The sequence below is a fragment of the Gossypium raimondii genome, chromosome 5 (genome assembly GCF_025698545.1).
Source record: "Gossypium raimondii isolate GPD5lz chromosome 5, ASM2569854v1, whole genome shotgun sequence".
Taxonomy (NCBI): Eukaryota; Viridiplantae; Streptophyta; class Magnoliopsida; order Malvales; family Malvaceae; genus Gossypium; species Gossypium raimondii.
Window position 1 is genome coordinate 55358250 of NC_068569.1, and position 26985 is coordinate 55385234.

At 33.3% G+C, this 26985-nt stretch overlaps 2 protein-coding genes, 2 non-coding genes and 1 pseudogene across 6 annotated transcripts; all 5 read right to left on the reverse strand.

Annotated features, from left to right (window-relative positions):
* Window positions 1–6402: 6402 nt before the first annotated feature.
* LOC105768449 (pectate lyase) lies at window positions 6403–8764 on the reverse strand. Its single transcript, XM_012588370.2, has 4 exons — window positions 8415–8764; window positions 7275–7977; window positions 6949–7191; window positions 6403–6821 (listed from the first exon to the last, which is right to left on the reverse strand). Exons 1-4 carry the CDS (start codon window positions 8603–8605, stop codon window positions 6594–6596), a joined length of 1365 nt encoding a protein of 454 aa, XP_012443824.1. The 5' UTR covers window positions 8606–8764; the 3' UTR covers window positions 6403–6593.
* Window positions 8765–9925: 1161 nt separating this feature from the next.
* On the reverse strand, window positions 9926–10007 carry TRNAS-GCU (transfer RNA serine (anticodon GCU)). Its single transcript has one exon. It is a non-coding gene; the product is annotated as a tRNA-Ser (tRNA).
* Window positions 10008–14914: 4907 nt separating this feature from the next.
* Window positions 14915–19766, reverse strand: LOC105768446 (putative disease resistance RPP13-like protein 1). 3 transcript variants are annotated; one of them, XR_008195846.1, is made up of 3 exons: window positions 15578–19766; window positions 15331–15497; window positions 14915–15240 (listed from the first exon to the last, which is right to left on the reverse strand). XR_008195846.1 is itself a non-coding variant. In XM_052630572.1 (2 exons), exons 1-2 carry the CDS (start codon window positions 19622–19624, stop codon window positions 15465–15467), a joined length of 4080 nt encoding a protein of 1359 aa, XP_052486532.1. In that variant the 5' UTR covers window positions 19625–19766; the 3' UTR covers window positions 14915–15464. The 3 variants fall into 3 exon arrangements, 2 of the variants coding, with proteins under 2 accessions (XP_052486532.1, XP_012443818.2); XM_052630572.1 differs by having other exon boundaries at window positions 14915–15497; XM_012588364.2 differs by having other exon boundaries at window positions 15331–19766.
* A 1164-nt stretch (window positions 19767–20930) lies between these two features.
* LOC105768450 (pectate lyase-like) lies at window positions 20931–25230 on the reverse strand (annotated as a pseudogene).
* A 1342-nt stretch (window positions 25231–26572) lies between these two features.
* On the reverse strand, window positions 26573–26655 carry TRNAS-GCU (transfer RNA serine (anticodon GCU)). The gene has a single exon. It is a non-coding gene; the product is annotated as a tRNA-Ser (tRNA).
* Between the last annotated feature and the right edge of the window lie 330 nt (window positions 26656–26985).

Sequence of the window (26985 nt, forward strand, 5' to 3'; positions counted from 1 at the left end):
AGAGAAGAAAGGGCTTCAGGGGGTGAATCGACATCAAACCTTAATAGGAAGAAACATGGCCGTAAGATTCGTTTGATGTTTGATATTCAATATAGGATTCTCACCATTATGGAGAAGAAGAAGAGAGATTGGGCGCTAAGGAGACAAAAAGGAAAAGGACTTTTGGATAGAGAGCATGCTAACGTTAATGCTTCTCTTTTGAATTTAGATATCAGTAATAGGAAAAGATTGATTCTCAGGGATGCAAGGAATGCGTGGGAAGTCAGAAAAAAGTTGGGTTTTAGCGTTAGAGGTAACGAGCAAGAAGTTGTTGATGAAATAATGAGGTTAGAAGGTCTGTAGTACCATGTCCCAGAGGAACGGGTAGGTACCGGTCTGTCCCAAGCAGGTTAGTTTTTGAGTAGTTTATGGTTTTCTTTCACTGTTTTTGTGTTATTTTCTGGTGTGTAAAAAAATAAATCGTCGACAATAGCTAAGAATTGAAAAGAGAAGAAGAAGAACACACAAAATTTTACGTGAAAATCCTTTCGGGAAAAAAACTACTGGCAGAGGAAAAGATAATTCACTATGTCGAATTTGAATAATACAAGAGGAGAGACAACTACGTCTATTTATTAGTTTGTAAAACCATATTCTAATCAAAGCCCAATTGAAGTAAACTTCTATACGGATGCCACTTGTAAATCACCCTATCTTGCCACTTATATTTTATTTTCACAAGAATTTGAGCCACACAATTCTAACATGATGGAAGGTATGAGGATTTTGTCAGGGGATTTACTACTGTGTTAGTAGAGTTATTTGTATAGCTATAGTGCATACGTGTTTTATTCATGAATCAAACTTAGAATTGGTTATCATCGAGGTTTTTAGGAATGTATGGAGTGATGATTATTCTGATTTTGATTTTCGGTAGCTAAAGGGGGTCTGGAGGTGTAATTATAATAGGGGATGGAGTTTTATTGGTAGTACAATGGCTGCTTCGTGTCAAGGTTTTTATTCAGTAAGGTATTAATAAATTAGTATCTAATCATATTTCAGTATTGTTATTAAATGAATCAATAGATTGGGGGCTGCGTCCGTTCAAAAATTTCAAGCATGGCTTTCCAAAACGGAGTGTTCGAGTCTTACGAATAAAGTAACGGGGGAGATGGGAGTGTACATCCTACTATTTTCGGGTAAGATGAGGAGTTTGAAGTTGGCAGTTAAAGATTGGAAAGAAAAGAAAAGCCAAGTTGGATGATATCAGAAATCATAAAGATCTGAATGGCTCAGAAATGGAAGAGCTTGGTCGGTTGAATATGGTGCTGTGAACCGGTGTGGCGTCAAAATACACACAGGTTCTGATTAAAAGAAGAAAAATCCAACTCTGCCTTTTCTTCATTAAGCAACTAATTTGTTTGAGGGTCATTGAGAGACGAAAAAGGAGTGGCTTGTGCTATGTTATCTAGACCGATTGAGGCTACAGGACCGAAAATGGAAAAGCAAAATAAATTATAATATAAAAAAATTAAAATGTCAAAACAATTAGTAACCTTCTAAAATATCAGTAAAGAAACTTAACTGCAATTTTCAGATACTGAGTTTCAAAACTTCTTTTCTCACTTCAAATCCAAAATTTTCAGATACCGATTAAGGCTTTTTTTTTTTTAAGTTGAAAAGAAAAAAAATTTAGTATTTTAATTTTTGGGTCAATGATCGACGGGTCACATCCTGACGGCCTGCCACAGATGTTACCCATCGGCCACTATCCCAAAAATTAAAACACCAATTTTATTTTTCTTTTCAGCTAAAAATTATTAAAAATAATAAGGTGTCGCTTGAGACATCGGCAACACTAATAAAAAAAATTTTGTTTTTATGCATATACTGTTAAAAAAATTTGTATTTTTGGTTTTAAATATGGGAGCCATCGATTGATCAGGCTACACCCAAAAAAAATATTTTTTTAAAAGAGGAAAGCGGTGCCGCCGATTAGTCAGGCGGAACCAATTATTTACTATTTTCTATGCCTAGCTTCTAATATTTATTTGTTTATTTTATATTACTGAGCAGGGGCGAAGCTAGAAAAAACTTTTAGGGGGATCGAAATGAAAATTTTAAATTTTTAATAGTCTATATCTTTGTAATTTTTAAATAATTAAATTAAATTTTTATAATTTTAGGGGTCCAAAGTGTAAATTTATTTTTACTAATTTAAATTTTAAAAAAATTTTAAAAAGCCAAAAAAATAATGCTCAATGATTAAAAATTATTTATTATCTAAAACTAATAATATTAGATTATGGGAAAATTGTTTGACACATTCTTAGTAGAGTTTTTAGATTTTACAGGTAGAGTCAAAGAGTTAATAAGTGTCCTATAGAGATATAGTTTGTAACGCCCCAAGTTTTAAATTTTGTTTTTGTGAATGTGTGACAACTGTTTGTCTGCTTCAATGATTAAGTGTTTTGGGTGTGTGTGGAAGGTTCCTAGTTCAAGCCTTGACTTGGGAAAATTTTGATATTTTTATGAATAAAGCCTTATCTCTGGTTAGTAGCCTTCTAGTTAAAAGTTTGTAAAAATATAATAGAATAAGCTTGTTGGTCTAGTGGTTAAGTGGAGTGTTGGTGTGAGGGAGGTTATGGGTTTAAATTTCCGGGACGGTTGTATTTTTGCTCCTGTTTTCGGCAAGAGTTGTGTTGAACTGGGTTTCTGAGTGGTGGATGTGTAGTGGGAAGTGGGGAAGCGATTTTAGGAGTGAATTAGGGGATTATGGGAGAAAATATCTAAAATCTGATCACTTTTTCCTTTTTCGAAAAAAAAGAGAGTCGGTTTTCTCTCCATCTTTTTGACGTTTTCTCTCCTCCCATATCTGTCGAATTTTTTTGTTTACTTCTTACTCAGTTTTCTTTTCTTTTCATTCCTCTACTACTGTCGAAATTCCCTTGTTTCCGTTAAACCATTCTTTCCTTTTTATTTTGTAGCGTTAAGCAGCAATTGTGCAAATTCGGTAAGTTGTTGGGTTTCATTTTAAGATATTATTTTCTGTTTAATAGTCTAATTTTGGGGGTTTTGGTAACAGCATTTCGCGAGGATTAAGGCTCTCATTGTGTTTTTCATAAACGTGGCGATTTGAAGTTTTGTGGTAAGTGCTCATCATTTTATGGGTAAGTATTTTGATTTTGAGATTTTGATTAATCGCGAGGTAAGATTGATTATGGTGTTGGATTGATCAATATTTAGGTTCTGGAGTGCTCGAAGTCCGATTCAGCTTCAAATGAAACCAAGCGTGTACCCGAAACGCAAAAAACGGGATTCAATAGAAAGCTGAAATTGCTTGCTGTTGAGAAATAAGAGAAAATGATGTGAAAAATTGTAGAGAAAGGAAATAAAGGTGTTATAAACTTGGAAATCAACATTTTGCACTGAAATAGATTTGGACAGCAGCAGTAGTATAATTTTGAAAAATCATCAAAAATAGTGGAAATTGAGTTAGAGGTTGAATAAAATGTGAAATTAAAGTTTATTGAGTCTATTTTTTCATGGAAGAAACAAATGTAAGCAATGGAATTGTAAATTATGAGATCTAATAAATTTTGTGAGACAAGGTCAGAATGATTTTGGATTCCCCTGTTCTGACTTTGGAAAATCATCAAAAATTGTAAAAAAAAATAATTAGGGACTTAAAGTTATATTTTAAATCCTTAATGGGTCTATTTTTAAGAGAAACAAACAAAACATCATCCAAATTCCATACTAAGAGAAATAAATTTTAGTAAGGAATGGTTGAAGTTGTCAAATAGCGGGATAGGGATAAATTTGAAGATTTTACTATACTTATTTGATAAACTATAATATTCTAAAAATTTTATGGTAGAAAGGTATTTGAGCCTAGTTTCAAAAACATCAAGCAAATCTTAATTTGAAATTATGTAGCTCAAGATATAAATAATTTAGTGACAATGACTTAAGTAGACAACTTTGATTGAATATATAAGTAAATAGTGAAAGCATATATAAATATTTAGCTAGATTGGATTACATTAAAAATGGATCACACGGCCAAGGTCAATTTGGGCCGTGTGGGCCCACACGGGTAGGCCACATAGACATGTGAGCCTATTTTTCTGAATTTTTCTCTATGGTTGCATAGGTCGCCCAAGTCGACTGTGGACTTACAGTAGGGTTGGTAAGCATTACTTAGACCCCAAATTATGTGATCTAATTGTATGATGTTTAACTGAGCATGAATACTGAACTAAGTGTATGATTTGATAAACTGCATAATAGCCTGACATTCTATTGTACGTTGCATTGCATCGGGGTGGGCTGATGATATTTGGAGGAAGTGTCTGAAAGGCTATTAAGCCTGTTATATGGCAGCTTTGCTGAAACTTCTGATTATGTGCCTCATTTTGATACAACATGGTATGTAGGGATGAGTGGGTTGATTTAATCCCCACATGTTGTGTAGGGATGGACGGAGATGGTGTGTAAAGGATGGTGGGTAGGATTCTGATTTTCTGCTTTTACATTTTGTATCTGGGACTATATCTAAATGGGCTAAGGCCCAAACTAATTCTATGATGGGCATAGGCCCCATACTATATCATATTGATTTCTGATGTGTATCTGTATGCATGTTATCTGTTGGGGTTACACACTGAGTTTGCTAAAACTCACCCTTTTCTATTTAATCTGTACATATAACCCCCAGTTTTAAACGGATCGGTGCAGTGGAGGACTCGACAGTGACTACCACATCTGTTTTGAATCGCCTTGTTTCAGTTTCTGGTTTTACATGATTTCCATCTATTATTATTGGGTATCTGTAATGTAATTTTGGGGACTTTGGACTGTTTGGTTTTATTTTGGATTTTTAATTGCTTTAAGATTTTGTCACTACTAGACACGGTAAAATTTGATTTTGCTAAAAGCAAAGGTTTTTTACAACATGAACGAGCTTTCTGAAATAAATGCTTTCCAAAGCTTCCATTAAAAAGTTACGATTTGAAACATAACAACGAACATGTGTTTTTCTGGGTTAAATAAAGACTATTAAATTGGAACGGTTTTCACTTGACGAATTGGATTTCAAAACCCATTCCATGTGACATCGTCAGATTCAACCGTAACGTCTAGACCGGGTTTGGGGTGTTACATAATTAAATATTAAAAAAAATATTTTTTAAAATAAGACACATGTCAAGCTTAGTGGAATAAAAAATATATACTGATAGCGTACTAAATACTAATCCTTAGATTATGTAATATGTGGGTAAAAGTGAAATATTTATATAATAAATATTAAATCTATTGGGGATGATTTAAGTTGTGTTTAAATTTTTTAGGGACGATTTTAATCATCTCCAAAGCCATTAAATTTTTGTTAATTATATACTATCATTGAACTATTGGTTTTTTTTATGTAATAATACAAAGAATATAATTAATAAATTAATTTTACATTGTATTATCTTAATAAAAAAAATTCTATAACATAAATTTTAAAAGGTAAAATTGCAAGGTTCACCCTATTGATTGTAGGTCCAACGAGGAAGCATGGGATGTCATAACAACGCAACAGCAAAGTCTCGATGAGAAAGCATGTGACATCGCAACGACGTGACGTATTCCTCAAGCAATGCAGTTGGATTTTTACAGTCAAACAAGACTCGTTCTTCCACTCAAACTTTGATTACTCCAGAGAAGCTTTAGTCAAATTAACAACATTAGAGAGAAAACCAAGAAAGAGTTTTAGAGAGTTTAAAAGGAATTTTGTGTTTTAGCCAGAGCGTTTGCATTTGGGGTTAGGATTTGTTTTGAAATTTTCCATCTTGTGCTCTTCGTTTGTTTGATCATTAGTGAAGTCTCTTTTACTCGTAGTTTTTTATCCTCTTGATTGAAAGAGTTTTTCCACATAAATTATGTGTACCCAATTTTCTCTTTTCCTTCTCTCTCGTTGTTTATACATGTCGATCCCCAACAACAAACTATTTGAAAGATCTTCTTTAATTAATGATCAATGTATTGATGTCAATTTCCTCTAAATAAAAGAGTATGAGTCAAATTGAATAAAGCTATATGATTGAGGATTAAATTTGTTATTATTCCTTATCTATTAAACACCAAAATAGAATCTTTTAAGGTAATTTTTAATGAATGCACTATTTTAATCCACCTAACATACAAATGATTGAAATGTCATTTATTCTATACGTGGACCAAAATGCAATTTGAGGCATAATACAAAGGTTATTATGGTAAATATGTATATAGTATTTTGCTTTAATTTAGATGACATAGCATTTTAAAATATTTTGCATTGGATGATGTTTGATTTTAATTTTTATTTGATAAAGATGCAATAATACAATCATTCTTATTATGTGTTAAATTTGAAATTCGCCATTGTAGAAATTTTTACATCTAATGCATTAATTTTATTAAATTTAAGAAAATTTAATACGTTGGTTACATATATATATATATATATATATATATATAAAGTTAGCCAATACCATAATCACATTTCCAAAGGAGATTTAATTTTTTTAATGCGTCAAAGGAAAACAAATTGTCGTGAGCTTCAGTAGAATCTAGAGTTATTTCTAGCACTTAACTCCTTCCTTACATTTAAGAGTCCCAGAAAATTTAGTGAGTCTTCCAACAAATATTGCAGGCTTAGGTTTAATTATATCTTTCTTTTTGAATTTCAGTCGGGGTGGTGAGGGTGGCCCAGATGTTACAAAAAATGCTCCATTCATGAACCGGTCTCCTTCTGATCTCCATACCCAATGCCTCCATTCTGACTCTGATGCATAGTTCCTATTGGTTATCTATAGAAATCCATTAAACAAAGACAATTTAGGGGTATAACCATAGGTACATTTCCAGTCACATTGTGCATACTACGATTACAAAATTAGTAAATGTTATTGATTAATTTGTTATATTTTCATTTACCTGTTTAGTTAGGGGGTCATCTGGAGCTATGAACCTATTGCCTTGGCTAATAATGGTGGGATGTGTGCTACCACCAATGGCATACAATTTCCAATGAGTGTAGTCATTGTTGACGACATGAAAGTATCCCCATCTGCATCTAGGCATTCTTTGTATCAATTCCTTGCCAAAATGGTTGAATGCAAGTGTGACTTGCATAAATTGATCTTTAGAATAGGTATCACTTGCACCTAACAAGATCACCTGAAAGAAAAATCCATGAATGTTTAGTTGAAAACTAGGTTACAAAATGTGTACCATGTTGAGTATTTTAAGGTAAAACTTACATGATCATGATGGGTGAAATGGCAATTTGAGATGGTGATCGCAGTGGAACCTTGTATTGCATCGATGAGTCCGTCTTGACACTCAGACATGGAAATATGATCAAGCCAAATCTTTGATGATCCAAATATGGAAATCCCATCTCCATCGCCGACTGTGCGAAAACCATAATGATCTTCAGAGTCCCTAATTAGGCCACCACTACTTCTAACAACGCGATGAATGTGAATATTATGAATTATGACATTGTGCACAAATTGAAGTGTAATGCCACATCCATATGCTATATGAACATTTGCTCCACGACCATCAATTGTCTTATGGCTTTGAACCATCAGCTCTTGTGATAATTTAATGTTCATATCATGGGCAAAAATTATCCATAATGGCCTCTTTTGAATCACAGCATGACGTAAAGTTCCTGGTTTAGGGTTTACGACATCATCATCAGAATTATCGTTAACCAAATAGTATCCTCCCTTACTCCCTCCACGAGTTTTGTGGCCAAAACCAAGGACACACTTTGCTAGTCTTTTGCGATTCTTAGCCCAGTTCTTCTTGCATCTCCAACACCTATCAATTGGATTAACCGCCATGCATGGACCAGTGTATTTCTTATGTTTACCCCTCAAGTATCTTCTCGTGCTATTAGTAATAACATCCTTAAATTCTAAGACTTGGTTGGACATAGGTTTTTCAAGAACCCTGCAACAAATTATCAACAAATTATCTCAGATAATATATAATGCCTGCATTTAACATACAAATTAAGAAAGTTTTAGGAGATGGTAACTTGTCAAGGGAACTAACATTGGAACCTTTGACTTTGATCCATCTAAATAGTGACATTTTTATCATTAAGCTAAAGGCCTATGATTATTACAACTCAATAACATTATGAGTTAATGGTCCAAAATACAAATATGATAGATTGCTAATATAACATAGACAATCATCGAAACAAGAGTAACAAAGAGATTAGCTTAGTTAGTTCGTGTAGATATTTTTAATTTGTTACATTCAATGGGTTTATATTTCAAATTTCAATATATATAATTTCTTTTCTTATGTTTAATTTATAAACATTTTTTATATAAAAAAAAAAAGAGAAAAGAGAGATAAAATAGAAAGTTATAATTTACTTGTTAACATGATAGTTCAGGTGACAGGTGACATTTTCCGGGCTCGGTTCATAAGCTGCTAGAGCAATCTTCCAGGCTTCTTCTTCACGTTGCTTCCAAAAATCATCAAATTCAGCAATATTTGCCCATAACTTTGGAATTAGGGTGAAAAAAGAAAAAAGGAAAACAACCCTTAGCTTAGTTACCTCCATTATTGTTCTCCTTCTATATGTTTCTCCTTTTTAGGGTATTTTCTTGATTTAATTATTTAGGTAATATGGTAAGCCCTAGGTTTTAAAGCTTAATAATATATAAAAAAGTGCTAAAACCTAAATATCTAGTACTCTAAATTGCCGACTTTGGTCGGCTAAAGCCTTGATTTTGATAAGCCGTGAGTTTACCCTTAAATAAACCATACATGTAACTGTATGGTTCTTAAATTAAGGTGCATTGAATGGTAAGCATTGTCATTACCAAGTTAGCAACCAAAATTTTCTCTGCAAAGCCAAAACTTGTTTAACCCGCATTTTTATGCATGAAAATCTTAGGTTGGCTTACTTAATTTATCTTCTTAATTGCATTAATGTCGCCAATTGGCAAAACCATTAAGAATTTAACCATTTTGAGCACTAAAATCTAACTGTCATTTTGAACAAAAAAAATTCAACAATGCACTGACAAATTACACAACTGTCAACAAAAAGTATTTCATTATTCCACATCATACCACTGTTTGTATCTTCTTTGCATAAGCTTCAAAATCCCAAAACAAAACACTAAATCTATTAAGTAACAATGGGGCATGATCAAAGTTCCTATGCATAGTTATATTTCATTGGTTACTCGAACTTAGTAATCAATGTATGATATGAATTTGTATTTGTCATGAAAATGTGCTATTCTTTTAAGACTTCCATTTCTTGTAGAGCCGAAGGATCATATCATCATAATATGTGTGAAAATGTGCAAGATGCATATATTGAATATTGGGTACTTCAAGAAAGGTAAAGAGCCAAAGCAGTGTAGCTAAATATTGCTGACAATTTTGACAAAAAGTTAGAACTATAGTTCATATGTTTACGAACTCCTATATTTGTTTAGTACACAAAAAACACACACCAATATTAAAGGAATTAATTGTTGTAAAATGGAAAATTTACCTTTTACTAATCATCAAATACACTAGCACCTCCTTGATTATTGTGAGTATTAAACTTTCTCTATTCTTTATTCTTCTAATCAAATCAATTATAGAGTATTAATTGTATCTATACATAGATAAAAACTAGTTTTTTTTTTGTTTACCTGTGCATTGTTTTCAAAATGGATAATGTTTTTCCAAAGGGGCACAAACGATTTTTCCAGTCTCCATCAAAATATGTTAGTGAATCTTTACAAGGTCAGGTGCGAAAGATTAAGCTCAACAGAGGAGACCAAGCACGCACCTGCCGAAGAAGGTTCCATCAACACCAACACCCGGCCCTGACGTCGCGGGTGCCGGGCATCTCATCTGGGGTTGACAAAAATTTTAACGTCGCCTGAGAGATTCGAACTCTCGCGGGAAAATCCCATGTACTTAGCAGGCACACGCCTTAACCACTCGGCCAAAGCGACACTGCTTTACTAACTGAAATTAAGATTAGAATAACAAATAATTTGGGATGCTGTCCAAGCTAAATAGCTGAAGCTACGTGTGGGAAGAATAGATGATCAGTTAAAATTCAGCGAATAATATAAAGATTTAGTTGTAATACAATAATATTATCTACCAATAATTGGGAAAAGGGCAGTCGACCTCGGGGTTGGAGGATGGGGCCGAGGTCGGGATGAGAGGTGGATGTCCAAGGTTTATTTTTATGTTCTTAATGGGTTTATTATGATTTTGGAATTTTAGAATTTTGTTGGATGTTATCCTTATTTTATTGGTTTTATTTGGGTCTGAATAGTTGAAGTATTGATGTTGTTTTGGATTATAAGTATGGTCAATTTGATGTTAGATATTGTGTTAAGGATGCATGTCGAAAAGGAAAATGTTGGAGCATTGTATTTTGTCTATTTGTATTAAAGTATCGATATTTAGGGTATAAGTATTGATATCTCAATGTTGGAATGACCGTGTAGGAAAACAGTAACTTGATTTGGTATTTATACCACAAGTATCAATACTGGATAAATATATTGATACTTATGTTTGAGTATCGGTAAAATGTTTGGATTTAAGATATGACAAAATGTTGATAATCATAACCTATTTATATGGTTTTTTTTGAGGAATTGATTACGTTTGAGATTTGAAACTAAAATTTTACAATTATATAATTTAATATTTCGAAAATGGAGTGATAATCATCAGATTCACATAATTTTCTATTTCTTTTTTATGACATTTTTTATGCATTACTCACAATCTGTGATTTATTTTTTCCATCATGAAGAAATTGAAAAAGTTGAATTAAGGTTTTAAAGTTAAGAGAGAAGAAAAGAAAAACATTTTGGTTTTTAATTACAGTTACTTTGGGAAGATTATATTCACTAATATAATAAAAACAAAGGTTAGTTTTGTCTTCCATCCAGAATTTGAGATAATCTAAGAAATGAGTTGTAACAAAACTATACTTTATTGCGATATATTGACACTGTTCAAGAATATGAGAATGGGATGACCAAAATGTTAAAGAATTCAAATACTGTAATCTCATTCAACAATGTAACATTACAAACTGTAATGTAAGATTCAACTAACCAAATGTCCCCAAGTGTAATTAGAGTAATTAACTAAAGAATAAAATTGGATTAATGGCGCTGATAATTACAAACAGTTACACTTAAATCTAATTTTTCTATGACTTTTCACACGATACATGATTTAAGTTTAAAATATTATTTTTATATGATAATAATAGTATTTTAATTGTACAGCATATATATTTTTAAAAGTATTTTATGGCATATATTTTATTTTTAACATATAATTGTATATTAATTTGCTAATATTGTTTAAGTTCTCTGAATTTTTATTGAAGAGAGATAGATTAACATAAATGTTGACCTACTAAATTAAAAAGTATTTATTTTATTTAAATTGCATATCGTTTATGATTAATTGGTGATAACAATGAGCATTTGTTTAATGTTAGGTAAGAAATAATCCAACAATTATAGAATATTAGAGTAATTGGATAAAATTACATATGGTGTTTATTTTTCTTGTTAATAGTAATAGGTATTATGGAATATTTTCTCGAACTAACATTCCACATATGATGATTCGATTTCTAAGTAAAATTACCGATAGGATATGCCCACGCTGCTCTTGTTTGAATTTTGCAGAACCAACACTTTTGGTGGTACAAGGATGAGTTAAATAAAGCGAATGAGTAGGGTTCGAAAGGGGATAAAGTGGCACTCCAAAGTTTTTGTAGTAACCAGGTGAGGTCGTGCATTTGTTTTATTTCTTCCAAATCAAAAATTTTGTACAATAAATTAATTGTTTTAGTTATATACATTATTTTAAATTTTTTAATTTTTTAAATTTCTTTATAATTTTTTTAGAACTTTTTTTTAAAATTTTATAATTTTTTGAAAAATATAAATTTTGGAATTTTATAAATATTTTGAGTTTAAAAATTATTTTGAATTTTGAAAATTATTTTGAATTTTTGTAATTTTGTTGAGAAATATCAATTTGCTTATTTTCAAACTTGACAAGGACCAAAAAGGTATGTTCATCAATCATTATTCAAATTATTAGAGTTATTCAAATTGTAAAATTCAACTCAACTCAATTCAAACTCGAAACTCAAATTACTTATTCGAGTTGACTCGAATAATTTAAATAATTCAATTCGATTAACTCAAAATTTAAAAAAATCAAAATTTTCAAATCGAATCGAGTTTTGTTCATATCTATCTATGGATGTCAAGTTTATTGTGAAATATTTAAAATTTAAACAGTAAAATTTAATTTAATATTAAATATATAGAGTTGGTACCGATATTTTTATTTAGGTATGATTGGCCACCCCAAAAGTTAAAACATATTATTTTAATAAAATTTTAAATCAAATTAAAATTTATTAAAAGATAATTTTTAGTCTACAAAACAAATTTTGAATTCGGGTATAATGTTCCACATGAGGAAGATATCAACACCCTCGTGATACTCGATAACAAAATGGTACCATTATCATATGTTATCCTTAATTTTTACCAAATTAATTTTTTAGTGTCGTCGTGCCATTAGCGGCACCAGTATGTATAATCGTCCACCCCATAAAAATACTAGTATTCTAAGAGAAAAAGAAAAAATATATTTTAATGAGCATCGCCATTGTCAATGGCGGTACTAGTGTTTTTTTTAAATGTGTCAGTTTTTGTAAAAAGCTTCTTTTTTTTTTTTGCTGTCGTTCTCCTTGGCGACACCCATCAGAAAAAATAATGTTTAAAAAAAATAGAAATTTTTTTGTGTTACCATTGCCATTGGCAACACCGGTGTATTTTTTGTTAGAAAGTTTAATTTTTTTGGTGTCATTTTTCTCATTAGCGGCACCAGGCTATTTTTTTTTTCCATTAAAATTTTTTTGTTGCCACCAAGCTCTTTGCTAGCACCAATCCCCCTAGATTCGCCTCTAGTATATCTATTAACAATTATTCAAATTTTTAAAATTAATTAATTGTTGATTTTGACATTCATGTAGCATTTCACGTGTATGTCTAGTCAACAAAGTTAACATATGTTAATTTTTTCATCTATTTTGGGTGATTTGACAAATAAAATACAAGTTTAAAAGTTAAAATAATTAAAAAATTAAATGAACGACTAAAATTACTTTTTTTGAAAAGTTAGAAGGCCAAATAAGTTATTTTACCTTTTAAAAAGTACTACAACTCCATAGATATTATATACATTCATCTTTGTCTCTCCTCGTCTTACTTCAATGTGATTTTATTAATTATTTATAATATTTTTGTAACACCCTTACCCGTATTCCTTGACAAAATAGAGTATGAAGTATTACTATTTTTTTTACAAAAATTTCGACATAATTCCCTTTTATAAATATACAACCTCACCTGCAAATTTTAGAAATATAATCTAACCAAATTCAAATTTTCAGCCAATATTTATATTCTCACAAATACTTAACATTTAAAATACCATCATAAAGTCTAAAATAAAAGATTTATCAAATATCATATATTATATTAAAATTAAGTTTTCTATACATGCCATAATATTAAGATGTTGATTTCCAAAATACCAAAAGTGGTGGACAGTGTGGATGAATTCCCGACTTTTTCGAACTCCAGAGCTGGACTGATATCACTATAAGACAAAGAAAAGTAAAAGGAATAAGCTTGTAGCTTAGTAAGTAGGCATGCGACATTTTTAAAGGCAAATAAATATTTAAACATAATCTTAATTGAAAATAAATTCTAAACATGAAATATAAGTATTTTTCTATAATGCATTTTTACTCGTTTAATAATTATACATATATAAAAATAAAATAATAAATTTATATAGCAGTTATCATCTTATTTTTCCTTAACATATTTAAAAAAAAAACTTAAATAATTTTTGACACTCTAGTCACTGCCACCACCGTGCCACTTGACACCCTAGCTACCGCCGTTCACACCAAAACAGCAAGCCTCCATCTTTGACCGCCAGCACCTGCAAAAAGGGACACAAAAAGCAACAGAAACAGGGCAAGAAATAAAAGAAACAGTAGTAAACCATGTAATATGACTATAAAAGCCAGAACCAATTTGTAAAACGGGGTTACGAAGATTAAAAAAAAAGGAGAACAAAAAACAAATTTAAAAGGTGATTGTTTCGATTTCAGATTCGGATTTCTTTTTTTGCTGTCCATATTTTATATATTTTTTTCTTTTCTACGTATATTAAGTAAGAAATAAAGAGGGGAAAGAGGCCATACCGGTTTTGCTCCGTAAGCCCACCGCTGGAGGCTCCCGTCCATCGCCGGAGTCAGACCGAGAGGAGGCCAGGAAGATCCTTCTCCTTCGGTCTTTTGGGACACGAAGGCCGAGCCTTCGAGCGGGCTTAAAAGCGGGTTTAAAACCCGATGTCTCGGTGGTTCCGACCACTGCTTGCGGAGGGGCTACGGCGGCCTTTGGCAAAAAAAAATCCTAGGACGATTTAGAGAGGAAAGCAAAGGAGAATTTTTTTTTATGAGGCTTAAAAATGTATTTTTTAGAAAATTTTAGGATTATATAGCCCAAGGATACGGCGCCGTTCCATTTGGCCTCCCCAGGTGCCAAAACGACGTCGTTTTGGGAGGCCGACCCGACCCAAACCTGAGCTAAGAATTTTTTTGTTGGAAGGTTAATTTCACCTTTAGCCCTTCCGCTTTTTAATAAATTTTCAATTAAATATTTTAGTTTTTTAAAAAATTTTACCCCGTGACAATTGTTCATCTTATTCTTCCGTATTATATTATATGGTATATAAGAAAAGTAAAGTAAAAGAATAAAATAAACAATAGACAAAGCTCAAATTCTACAAAAACCGATGATCTAATGCTACTCCAAAATTAAACCCCAAAGCGAAGAAAGAAGTTTACAAACATCTGAAACTACTGAAACACCACCCATTGAACTGTATGCCAATAACATCTCATCAACATTTATACTTTTGTCTTTGAAATTTTTAACAAGAAACAAGTTTACAAACCTCTGAAACACTAAATGACAAATTCCACCCATTGAACTGTATGCCAATAACATCTTTGAAATTTTCAACAAAAGAAGTGACATCTTTTTTACTTTTCCTTCAAAGGATCTTTCTGAAACCTCACTTCCTCCCCAACTTCGCTTTCAATCCCTGCAAATATCAGTCAATAAATTTATACTGATTCCTATTCTTATCTTGTTCCTAAGGAAACTTAGACTTGTTTGAAATGGTTTTTAATACCTCTCCCATCACTCTGAAGATACCAATCACAAATTTTGCGGCTCATCTTTCAAGCTGATTCCCTTGGGATGACTATTTCTAAATCAATTAGAACAAGGGGTATGTGGGAAATCTTAAACCACTCTCGTCCTTTATCACTTGAGCACTCTTCTCGCAGCAACGGACACCTGTAAATATGTAAATATTCAAGCGAGAGAAGCACCATTTTTTTTGGAAGAGATGTTAGCTTGGGACATTCACTGATTACCAGTCTTTGAAGAGAGGCGAGGTCTTGAAAGTCCTCGGAGAACATGAATTCCAGGTTCTCAAATTGGAAAAGCGTGATATGGAGGAGAGATGGAGGCAACATCATTCCAATCCCTTCTTCTGGGAAAGACACAACTTTTGAGCATCCTTCACCTCCGATGCTCAATTCTTGAAGAGAGGTGAGTCTATTTAATCCCCATTCCACAAGTGACCTATAAATCTTGGGTGCGTTTGAGATTTCAAGTGATGTGAGATTGGCAGGGAATCCCTCCGATGGAAATGATATGTCAGCCGAACAGTTGTCCACACTTAATCGTCGAAGGGAGGTGATGCTGGCCATGCACTTAGGAAGGGCTCCAAAATTTCCACAATCAACAACATTGAAAGTTCTGAAGCTGGTGCTGGGCAACCCACTTTCTTCAAACGAAACCAAATTTGAACACAAAACCAGCGAAATCTCCTGGAGATGCTTGAGCTTGTCTAGTCCTCGTGGTAGAGATTTAATTCCAGAAACTGTAATATTAATAGATTCAAGACAAGCGGTTTCCTCAAACTCTTGGGCTACGTATTCCAACTCTGGACATCCCACAATTATCAAATGTTTAAGCGTTATGGGGAACTTGTTGTTTGAAAATAGGCAACTCAGCCTTGAGCACTGGTCAATTTCGAGAAGTTGAAGATGATTGCAAATATTTTTATGCCCCTTCGATGACAAAGACATTAGAGATGGACACTTATAGATAGACAACTCCTCAAGAAGACAGAGGGTACTACTCATACTCTTATTATCTTCTTTTTCATCAACCAAATACTCCAAATTCTCACAGTTGCTAATTCCCAGCGTTTTTAAATTAGGAGGTAAGTTATTCTCTGCAAAAGAAACCAAGCTTCGACAATTATCAATTTTCATCACTGTAAGAAATATGAGCTCATGTAAGACTTGTGGCAGTCTATTGAGCCTTTCACAGTCATATATCCGCAGAGATTCAACACGTGAAATCTTGTCAGGTTGCAATTCGGCTTCCTTGGCTTCCAAAGACTGCAGTTGAGGACAACGCGAAACGGTAATGAAACGATGTCCAACTAAACTAAACCCATTCCGTGATAGAGATGCCAACTCCTCCCAACCATCAATTGCAAAATGTTCTGAGTTTCCAAACCTCAACATTGTCCTATCTGCTGGAATATTAAACTTTGAAATGTTAGAAAGAGACAAAGTTTGCAAAGAGGAAAGCTCCTTCGCAGGAGAAGAGCAATCATCCACCAGTTCTGCACACCCTTGTATACTGAATTTACACAGTGACGGAAAACTTGATATTGGTACTACCAAACTCGTACACCTATGAATTTCAAGATTTTGCAAGGAAGGAAGATGGCTAGGCAACCTTCCCAACAATTGAGGACAGGTTTTGATTGAAAGCTCACGAAGGCTGGGGAGATTCAAAACCTTATCGTCTCCTTCACAAGTGTCCCACTCCTTCCAGTTTGGAAGACTCTCAAAAGACAGAATCTCTAATGATGCAAATGGATTCAATTGATCTTCTCCGAAGAGCTCAACACCAATCTTCTGTACTTGATCGAAACCAATAATTGAAAGATCTTTTAACAATGGCAACCTTCCAACTGATGGTAGTGACTTGCAGTTTTTACGATTGCGAAGCTTCAAAGACGACAAATTCTTGAGGGAAGAATCTGCTATCCAAGATGAGAATTTTACACCCCCGTAATTCTCAATGATGAGTTGCTCAAGCTTCTTCGGAGGATGAAGAAAGTCCAACACCCGCTCTTCAACTTCTGTTTTCCTTGTATTATTCTCCAAGTATGTACCCCATTGTAGTTCTAACCCATCAATCCCTAGCTTCTCATTTAACTTAGCTTCCCTCGCATCTTGACCATTAACATTCTCCAATCCAGAAAGACAAAAATTACCTCTAAGGTTTGACAAATTTTTCAATTCTCTAATAAGACGTCCATCACCTTCCCCTATAACAAAATTAGATAACGTTTGAAGCTGAGTTAGCTGATCAAATCCGGAGGGCATCCTTTCTATTGAATCCGCACCTCTAATATCAAGAAAATGCAAGTTGACAAGGTTTCCGATCTTCGAGGGTAAATTTTTGAGCTTTCGACAACCTCTTAAGATTAAAGTCTCCAAATGATAAAGAGTACACAAAGAATCAGGTAAACGATTGATTCGGGTTCTAGAAAATTTTAAGTAGCGTAGATGTTGTAAATTTTCAAAAAAGTCGGGCAAATCAGAGATCTCATACCCACCCAAAGAAAGAACCCTTAAGTAGCCAAGTCTTGGCAATAAATCATCCAAGACAACCTCAGATAAATAGAATACCTCATATCTTGGAGCCATTAAGCCTAAGAAAGTACGTAAAGAAGTCATTTGATAAAATGCCTCAAACTTCTTCACACTCTGATACGGATCATTGATAACATAAGCTGAGTGGCGAGAACGATGCGAAAACTGTTGCTGCTTTTCACCCTCCAGTCTGCAACATATTTCTCCTGCAACTAATTGAGCTAAATCAGACATAAGATCATGCATCACGAAACAGGATTTGTCTTCATTAGATCTTTGAAAAAATGACCTTGACACTAGATCTTGAAAATATTGGTTTCCAAGACCTTTGCCTTGAATTTTAGCCTTTGATTGCAAGAAACCTTCTGCTCTCCATAACAAGATTATCTCTTCTTCTTCAAGTTCATAATCTTTAGGAAGTATGGAGCAGTATGCAAAGCATCGTTTCAAATGAGGCGGAAGATAATGGTAGCTTAATCGCAAAGCTGGAATTAAGCCACATGGATCTTCTGGTAGATCCCATATCTCGCTCTCATATACTTTTTCCCATTCACTATGATCCGTAACTGTGCGTAATAAGCTTCCAATGGCTTTTGCTGCCAAAGGTAAGCCGTTGCACCTTCTCACTATGTTCTCTCCAATTTCTTTAAATTGGAGATGCCCATCAAAGTTTCTTGCTTTCAATGCATGCTGAGCAAATATGGATAAACAATCATGATGCGAGAGTTTATCCAAGTAAAACGCTTTCACCGAATCCACATTAGATGAAACCTTTTGGAGTCGAGTTGTTACAATAATCTTGGCTCCTGCTCCAAAAGGAGCCCGTAAGATGGTCCAATCACTGTAACTCTCGTTCCAAATGTCATCTAAAACAAGCAAGAACCTTTTCCCGGATAACTTCTCCTTCAACTTGACTTGAAGCAAGTTCAAGTCATTCTCATCAGGTGAGTCAGCATCGAGGGATCTTAAAATCGTCTTTGTTATGTTAACAGCATCAAAGTCATCAGAAACGCATACCCAGGACTTGTGATCGAAAGACTCCTTAATGCTGGGATCATTGTAAACAAGCTGAGCAAGAGTTGTTTTCCCCATCCCTCCCATGCCAACGATGGAAAGGACACAAACTCCATCGGAATTGTTACTTTTGAGCAACTCAAGCATTTCTTGCTTCTCATCGGCTCTACCAACATACTCCACAGCTCCATCCATCAAGGAAGTTGGTTGCAGCCTGGGTTTGTTTCCCTTGGAAGTTGCGCCTTGAGACATGATCTCACTCAACCCCAAACTACTTCTTCGAGTGTTCAAACTATTCAGTCTATCAGTGATTGCTTGTATCTTTGAAATCATCTTAGCATTGAACATAAAAGAGAGTGGAGAGAAATGACCACCAGTACAGCAGGTTGGAATGAGTTTCCGTACCTTACTAGAGCTGGCTTGTGCTTGAGTTTTTTGGAGCTTGAGACGTAACTCTTGGTAAGCGAACTCGTCCAAGACGTCATCCACATCGTAAGCTAAGTCTTGGAGATCGTCCAACCAATTCTTGACACCCTCGTCCTTGATCTGCTTCTCCTCTGCATGGTTTAACACTGCTTTGATCTCGGGTAATATGGATTGCCACAGATTGAGTTGCTGGTGGACTTGCCGGTGATCGGCCACAAGGTTGAGTACAGAGTCAAGCAACTTGGCAGACAACAGCTCCAAAAAGGCAGAAAGAGCAGCCTCTCCAATGACAGACATGGTGGTATTGGGACAAAGAAATCGAAGAGAGAGATGAAGAAGGAAGGGGAGATTGGATTGTGTATAATTGGGGTTAACAGGGAATGGAGTTGAAGTCAACGAATAGAGACAAATGAGATGGAAAACACAAGAAAGTGGAAAACAGGTCAGAGTTTTTGGAAGGATTGGACCCTCCAATTTCTTTATTTTATTTTAATCAAAAGAGAATCTCATTGAAAAGAAATACATTATATTTTGTAAATTAATTTAATTGTAATTATTTACGCCATACAATAAATTAATTTTATTCAATGGATTTGAGTTTTTTAGTTAAAGACCAGAACTTATTAATTATTTTTATTATTTTTAATTTTAAGTTTAAGTTTAAATTTATCTTAATTATTTTATTTTTTATTTTGATATTATAAATGTATTGATTATTTATTAAAATCTGTATCTTCAAAATTGTTTTTGAAATATGTTTTTAGGAATATTTTAACACTCATAAGAGTCAAGTTCAATGTAATTGTTAATATCAATGAGTTTTTCATACCTATTGGAATCAAAGTAATTATTTGTCATGATTGTAGTACCTTGACATCTATGGATAGGAGGGAACGATCGATTAAATTGAGTGAAAAATTTTCATATTGATTGAATTCGTGAATCATATTTTATTATTCTAACTCTATTTGAATTTTTTTCGAATCGAGTCAAGTGAAATAAAATTCAAGTCGAACCAAATCGAGTGAAATTGTTCAAGTTAAATTAAAAAATTAAACATGTTACATTAAAATCTTGCTACAATATAATTAATTAAATGTCATAGCACATAAAATTAAAAAATTCAAAGTAAAATAATAATAATAATAAATACTTTATTAAAATAAACTTGAATCATAAATTAACTTATTTAACTCCTCAAAATTATTATTCGGAAAATTTTACTTTTTAAACTTTCTTTATATTTTTTATTATTCTTCATGCCTGCTTTTATGGTCCACATTTGAGATATGTAACTATCCTTCCAATAATATTATTTTCAAGATTTAATCTTGTGTCTCCCATTGAAAGCACAATATATCTTTTACCGTTGCATAGGGCTATAAATGAATATTGAAAACAATCTAGTTTTTATTCACTGATATTCGATTGTTAAGCTAAATAAATGAACAAACAAACAAACTCATTTATTAAATATATTGAGTACAAACAAAGCTTGTTCAATTAATTTATGTTTATGAACAAACTCATTTATCATTCATTAAAAATTCATTTAATAAATCATTCAAAACTTGTTTATTGTTTCATTATTAAATATTAATATCTAACTATAAATATTAATATTAACAGGGCTATCCTTTTGGATGCTACCTGCAGGAGAGATGTGGTCGGTGGTAATAATGTCAATAATGTCACCAAAATTGAGCAAGCAATAGGCATCTTTCACTCCATGCGGGCCTGGTGGTTCTACGGTCATGTTTTTGAAATATGGAGGCTCGTGAATGTATGTTGAGTTTGGATCCCAAGAATAAAGCGTGGAAGCAGGGACGGAAAGTTGATTCCACATCAGGTTGCCCTTTGTGATGGCTTCATAGGTGCTCTTGAACATATCAGGCAACACACTAGATTGAACAACCTGTCACGTTACAAAATTCCACGTCATTTGGGCTCAAAATAGTATGCAACACTGTCAACTTTCAAGTGACTTCACAGATTATTTACCTGTGCGATCTCATCATTACTAGGCCATATATCCTTGAAATATATACTTTTCCCCGATTTTCCTGTCCCTATAGGCTCTTTCTCGAAATCAATATCAACCTGAAAATACAGAAATAAGGACCTAAAGATGCTGCTAACACAATATCAACCTGGACTTGCTATTCACAAGAGAAAAAATGAGCATCCTCGTAAACCACTATTATTATCATATTATTGTATCAACTTCCAAATTTAAATTTGTGATCTTGGATCCATGATGCATCACGGACTTGATAAATAGAACTTTTCACATTGAAAAGGGTTGGAAAAATATTGAAAGGCCAAGTAACAAAAGAGAAAATCTGCAGTGCCCAATTTTTGGAACACCATTGCATGAATAGTATCAAACTAAATTGTCTAAAATATTGTGGCATGACTAATCCAAAAGTAAGAAAATGTACTAGGCGCTGCATTTTCGTTAATACCAATATGAATGTTTTAAGGCAAATTTTTTTATGAATAGACTATTTTAGTTCCTCTAACGTAGATAGGATCGAAATTTTCAAACTTTTTTAATAAAAGGATTAAAATGCAATTTGAAATATAGTATAAGGATAATATTTAGGTGTATATGGTATTTTTCTTTAATTTAGATTACATAACATTTTAAAATGTTTGATTTCTAAATTTTATTTGATTAAAGATGCAATAATACAATCATTCTTATTATGTGTTTAAACTTGCAATAATTTCGTCATATATATTCAAAGTGAGTCTTCCAACAAATGTAATAGGCTTAGCTTTAATTATATATATATATATATATATATATATATATATATATTTGAATTTCAAATGGGGAGGTGAGGGTGGCCCAATTGTTCTAACAAATGCTCAATTCATGAACAGGTCTCCTTATTATCTCCACACTTAATTCCTTCATTCTGACTCGGATGTATATAGTTCCTATTGATTATCTATAGAAATGCATAGAAAAAAAACAATATAGTGGTATAACCATAGGTACATTTTCAGTCGCATTGTGCTTACTACGATACAAATTTAATAAATGTTACTGATTAATTTGTTATATTTTCATTTATCTCTTTAGTTAAGGGGTCATCTGGAGCAATGAACCTATTGCCTTGGCTAATAATAATAGTGGGATGCAAGGTTTCTTGTTGAAGAAGATTCTTGTTAGCCCACCGTCCACACACAACATCGTGTAGGATTACTTTGTTGATTCTCAATTTCGTGTTTCAAATTTTTCTCAAAAAAATTAACAAAAAATTACTTTATTATGGTTTGCCTTTTTCAGTGATCTAGAAACACGAAATAATTAGCAAAGGGAAAGGGGTGGTCGGGGAGAGGGTCGAATTCTTGTAAGGTAAGAGATGGGGATGGTGTAGAGGCCGCCCTGGATGAATCAAAGGTGACCTGAGTAGGGAATTTTTTTTTCTTTATTTCTCTTTATTCTTCTTCTTCTACAACTACAAGTTAATAGGGGATGTTGTAGAGGCTGTTTTCCACATGGGATGCCAACATGGCAAGTTAACGGGACACCTCAACTTTCTGTTACATTTGTAATGGTAGTGACCAATTTATCATTTTTTGAAAGTTGAGTGATTGAATTGAAACCAGAGTAGCTGTTTTGTGAACTACATCAAAGTTGAGTGACTATTGGTGTAATTTACCCTTTTAAAAATTAGTCTAGAAATTTTTACATCTAATGCATTAATTTTATTAAATTTAAGAAAATTTAATACATTATATATCCTGTTAACCCATACCATACTCACATTTTCAAAGGAGATCTAAATTTCTTGATGCATCAAAGAAAAACAAATCGTTGCGAACTTTTGTAGAACTAAGAGTTATTTCTAGCACTTTAACTCCTTCCTTACATTTAAGAGTCCCAGAGAATCTAGTGAGTCTTCCAACAAATGTTGCAGACATAGCTTTAATTATATCCTTCTTTTTGAATTTGAAATGGGGAGGTGAGGGTGGCCCAGATGTTACAAAAAAATGCTCCATTCATGAATAGATCTCCTTCTGCTCTCCATATCCAATTCCTCCATTCTGACTCTGGTGCATAGTTCCTATGGGTTATCTATAGAAATGCATTGAACAAAAACAATTTAGTGGTATAATCGTAGGTACATTTTCAATTGCATTGTGCTTACCACTATATAAAATTAATAAATGTTATCGATTAATTTGTTATATTTTCATTTACCTCTTTAACTAGGGGGTTATCTGGAGCAATGAACCTGTTGCCTTGGCTAATAATAGTGGGATGCATGCTACCTCCAATGGCATACAATTTCCAATAAGTGTAGTCATTGTTGACAACATGAAAGTATCCCCATCAGCATCTAGGCATTTTTTGTATCAATTCTTTTCCAAAATGGCATTTTTTGTATTAATTCTTTTCCAAAAAGGTTGAATGCAAGTGCGACTTGCATATATTGATCTTTAGAATAGGTATCACTTGCACTTAACAAGATCACCTGAAAGAAAAATCCAAGAATGTTTAGTTGAAAACTAGATTACAAAATGTGTACCATGTTGAGTATTTTAAGATAAAACTTACATGACCATGATGGGGTGAAATGACAATTTGAAATGGTAATGGCAGTGGAACCTTATATTGCATCAATGTGTCCGTCCTGACACTCAGACATGAAAATATGATCAAGCTAAATCCTTGATGATCCAAATATGGAAATCCCATCTCCATCGCCAACTGTGCGATAACCATAATGATCTTCAGAGTCTCTTATTAGGCCACCATTACTTTTAACAGTGCGATGAACATGAATGTTATGAATTACGACATTGTGCACAAATTGAAGTGTAATGCCACATTCATATGCTATATAAACATTTGATCCACGACTATCAATTGTTTTATGGCTTTGAACCATTATCTCTTGTGATAATTTAATGTTCATATCATGGGCAAAAATTATCCATATCAATTGTTTTATGGCTTTTAACCATTAGCTCTTGTGATAACTTAAAGTTCATATCAGGAGCAAAAATTATCCATAATGGTCTCTTTTGAATCACAGCGTGACGTAAAGTTCTTGGTTTAGGATTTACAACATCATCATCAGAATTATCGGCAACCAAATACTATTCTCCCTTATTCCCTTCCCCGGATTTTGTGGCCAAAACCAAGGACACACTTTGATAGTCTTTTGCGATTCTTGGAGTTCTTCTTGCATCTCCAGCACCTATCAATTGGATTGATCGTCATGCATGGACTAGTGTTCTTATGTTTGTCCCTCAAGGATCTTCTCGTGCTATTAGTAATAACATCCTTAAATTCGAAGGGTTGGTTGGACAAAGTTTTTTTAAGAACCCTGCAACAAATTATCTAATATAATATATAATGCCTGCATTTAACATACAAATTGAGAAAGTTTCAGGAGATGGTAACTTGTTAAGGGAACTAACATTGGAACCATTGGCTTTCATCCATCTAAATAATGATATTTTTATCATTAAGCTAAAGGCCTATGATTATTACAACTCAATAACATTATGAGTTAATGGTCCAAAATACAAATATGATAGATTGCTATTTGACATAGACAGTAATGGAAGCAAGAGTAACTAAGAGTTTAATTAGCTTAATTAGTCCTTGTAGATATTTTTAATTTGTTACATTCGATTCTATATTTCAAATTTCAATATATGTAATTTCAAAAGAAAGTTATAATTTACTTGTTAACATGATAGTTCAAGTGACTGGTAACATTTTCTGGGCACCGTTCATAAGCTGTTAGAGCAATCTTCCAGGCTTCTTCTTCACGTTGCTTCCAAAAATCATCAAATTCAGCAATATTTGCCCATAGCTTTGGAATTAGGGTGAAAAAAGAAAAAAGGAAAACAACCCTTAGCTTAGTTACCTCCATTATTGTTCTCTTTATATATGTTTCCCTTTTTAGGTATATTTCCTTGGTTTAATTATCTAGGTGATATGGTAAGGCCAAGGTTTTAAAACTAAAGAAAAAGTGTTAAAACCTAAATATCTAGTACTCTAAGTTGCCGATTTTAGTCGGCTGAGGCCTTGATTTTGATAAACTGTGAGTTTACCTTTAATTAAACTATCCATGTCATTAGGTAACTGTCCAATTATCATCCAACTTACATATATTTTATATTTTTTAATGAAATCAATGAGAATTTTCAGTTATCTTCCCGTTCAAACTCTTTCCTCTCGATTTTGCTTCTGCTTTAATGAAATCAATGAGAATTTTCAGTTATCTTCCTGTTCAAACTCTTTCCTCTCGATTTTGCTTCTGCTCTCTTTTGTTTTTGCTTTTGTTTTGCTGCCAAAACTCCAACATCTAATCATGGAAATCTTAGGTCGCCAATTGGCAAAACCATCAAGAATTTAACCATTTTGACCACTAAAACCTAACTGTCATTTAAAATAGAAATGTTTTTCCTTTTTATTGTAAAGTTTGCCATGGATTGAACAAAAAATTCAACAATCCATTCACAACTTGCACAACTGTCAACAAAAAGTATTTCATTATTCCACATCATACCACTTTTTCTTCAAAATCCCAAAAGGAAACGTTAAATCTATTAAGAAACAATTGGGCATGATCAAAGTTTCTATGCATAATATGAGAATATATATTTATCATGGAAATGTGCTATTCTTTTAAGACTTCCATTTCTTGTAAAGCGAGCTGTGTTTAAAGAAGGAAATCTCGAGCTGTGTATGCAAATCCGAGCTGTGTCAAAAAACATTCGACTAGAATATTTGGGTATGATGATGGAAATCTCGAGAGGGAAAAAAATTCAACTTACTTATATTTTGGTTGCTTATTCTATTCTTCTGTTTCTACAGTCTTTAAAGAAGGAAGCCAACCTGAAAAACGCTGAGGCGATCACTAAGGCAGCTAAGAGAAAATACCATGAGGAAACCGAAAAGTTAAGCGAATTGCAGTACCAGTTCAAAGCTGCAAATGACATCCAACAAGAAGCGTATGCGCAGTTGCAACGTTTGAAGAAACAATCATATGAGAAGGTACTTTTAAATTCTGTAAGCTCGAGAGGCTAAACGAGATGCGAATGAAGCCGTCGCTAAACCACCACAAAACTCCCAGCACTGCCAACATAGGAAGAAAACCTCAACAGAGGAGACCAAGAACGCAACTGTCCAAGAAGGCTCCATCAACACCAATACCCGCCCCTGACGTCGCCGGTGGCGGGCATCTCATCTGGGGTTGACAAAAATTTTAACGTCGCCTGAGAGATTCGAACTCTCGCGGGAAAAATCCCATGTACTTAGCAGGCACACGCCTTAACCACTCGGCCAAAGCGACACTAATTTATAGCGTAAATTAAGATTAAAATAACAAATAATTTGAGATGCTGTCCAAGCTAAATAGCTGAAGCTACGTGTGGGAAGAATAGATGGTCACTTAATACTCAGCCAATAATATAAAATCTTAGTTCTAATACAATAATATTATCTACCAATAATTGGGAAAACAGCAGTCGACCTCGGGGTTGGAGGATGGGGCCGAGGTCGGGATGAGAGGTGGATGTCCAATAATATTATGATTTTGGAATTTTAGAATGTTGTTGGATGTTATCCTTATTTTATTGGTTTTATTTGGGTCTGAATTGTTGAAGTATTGATGTAGTTTTGG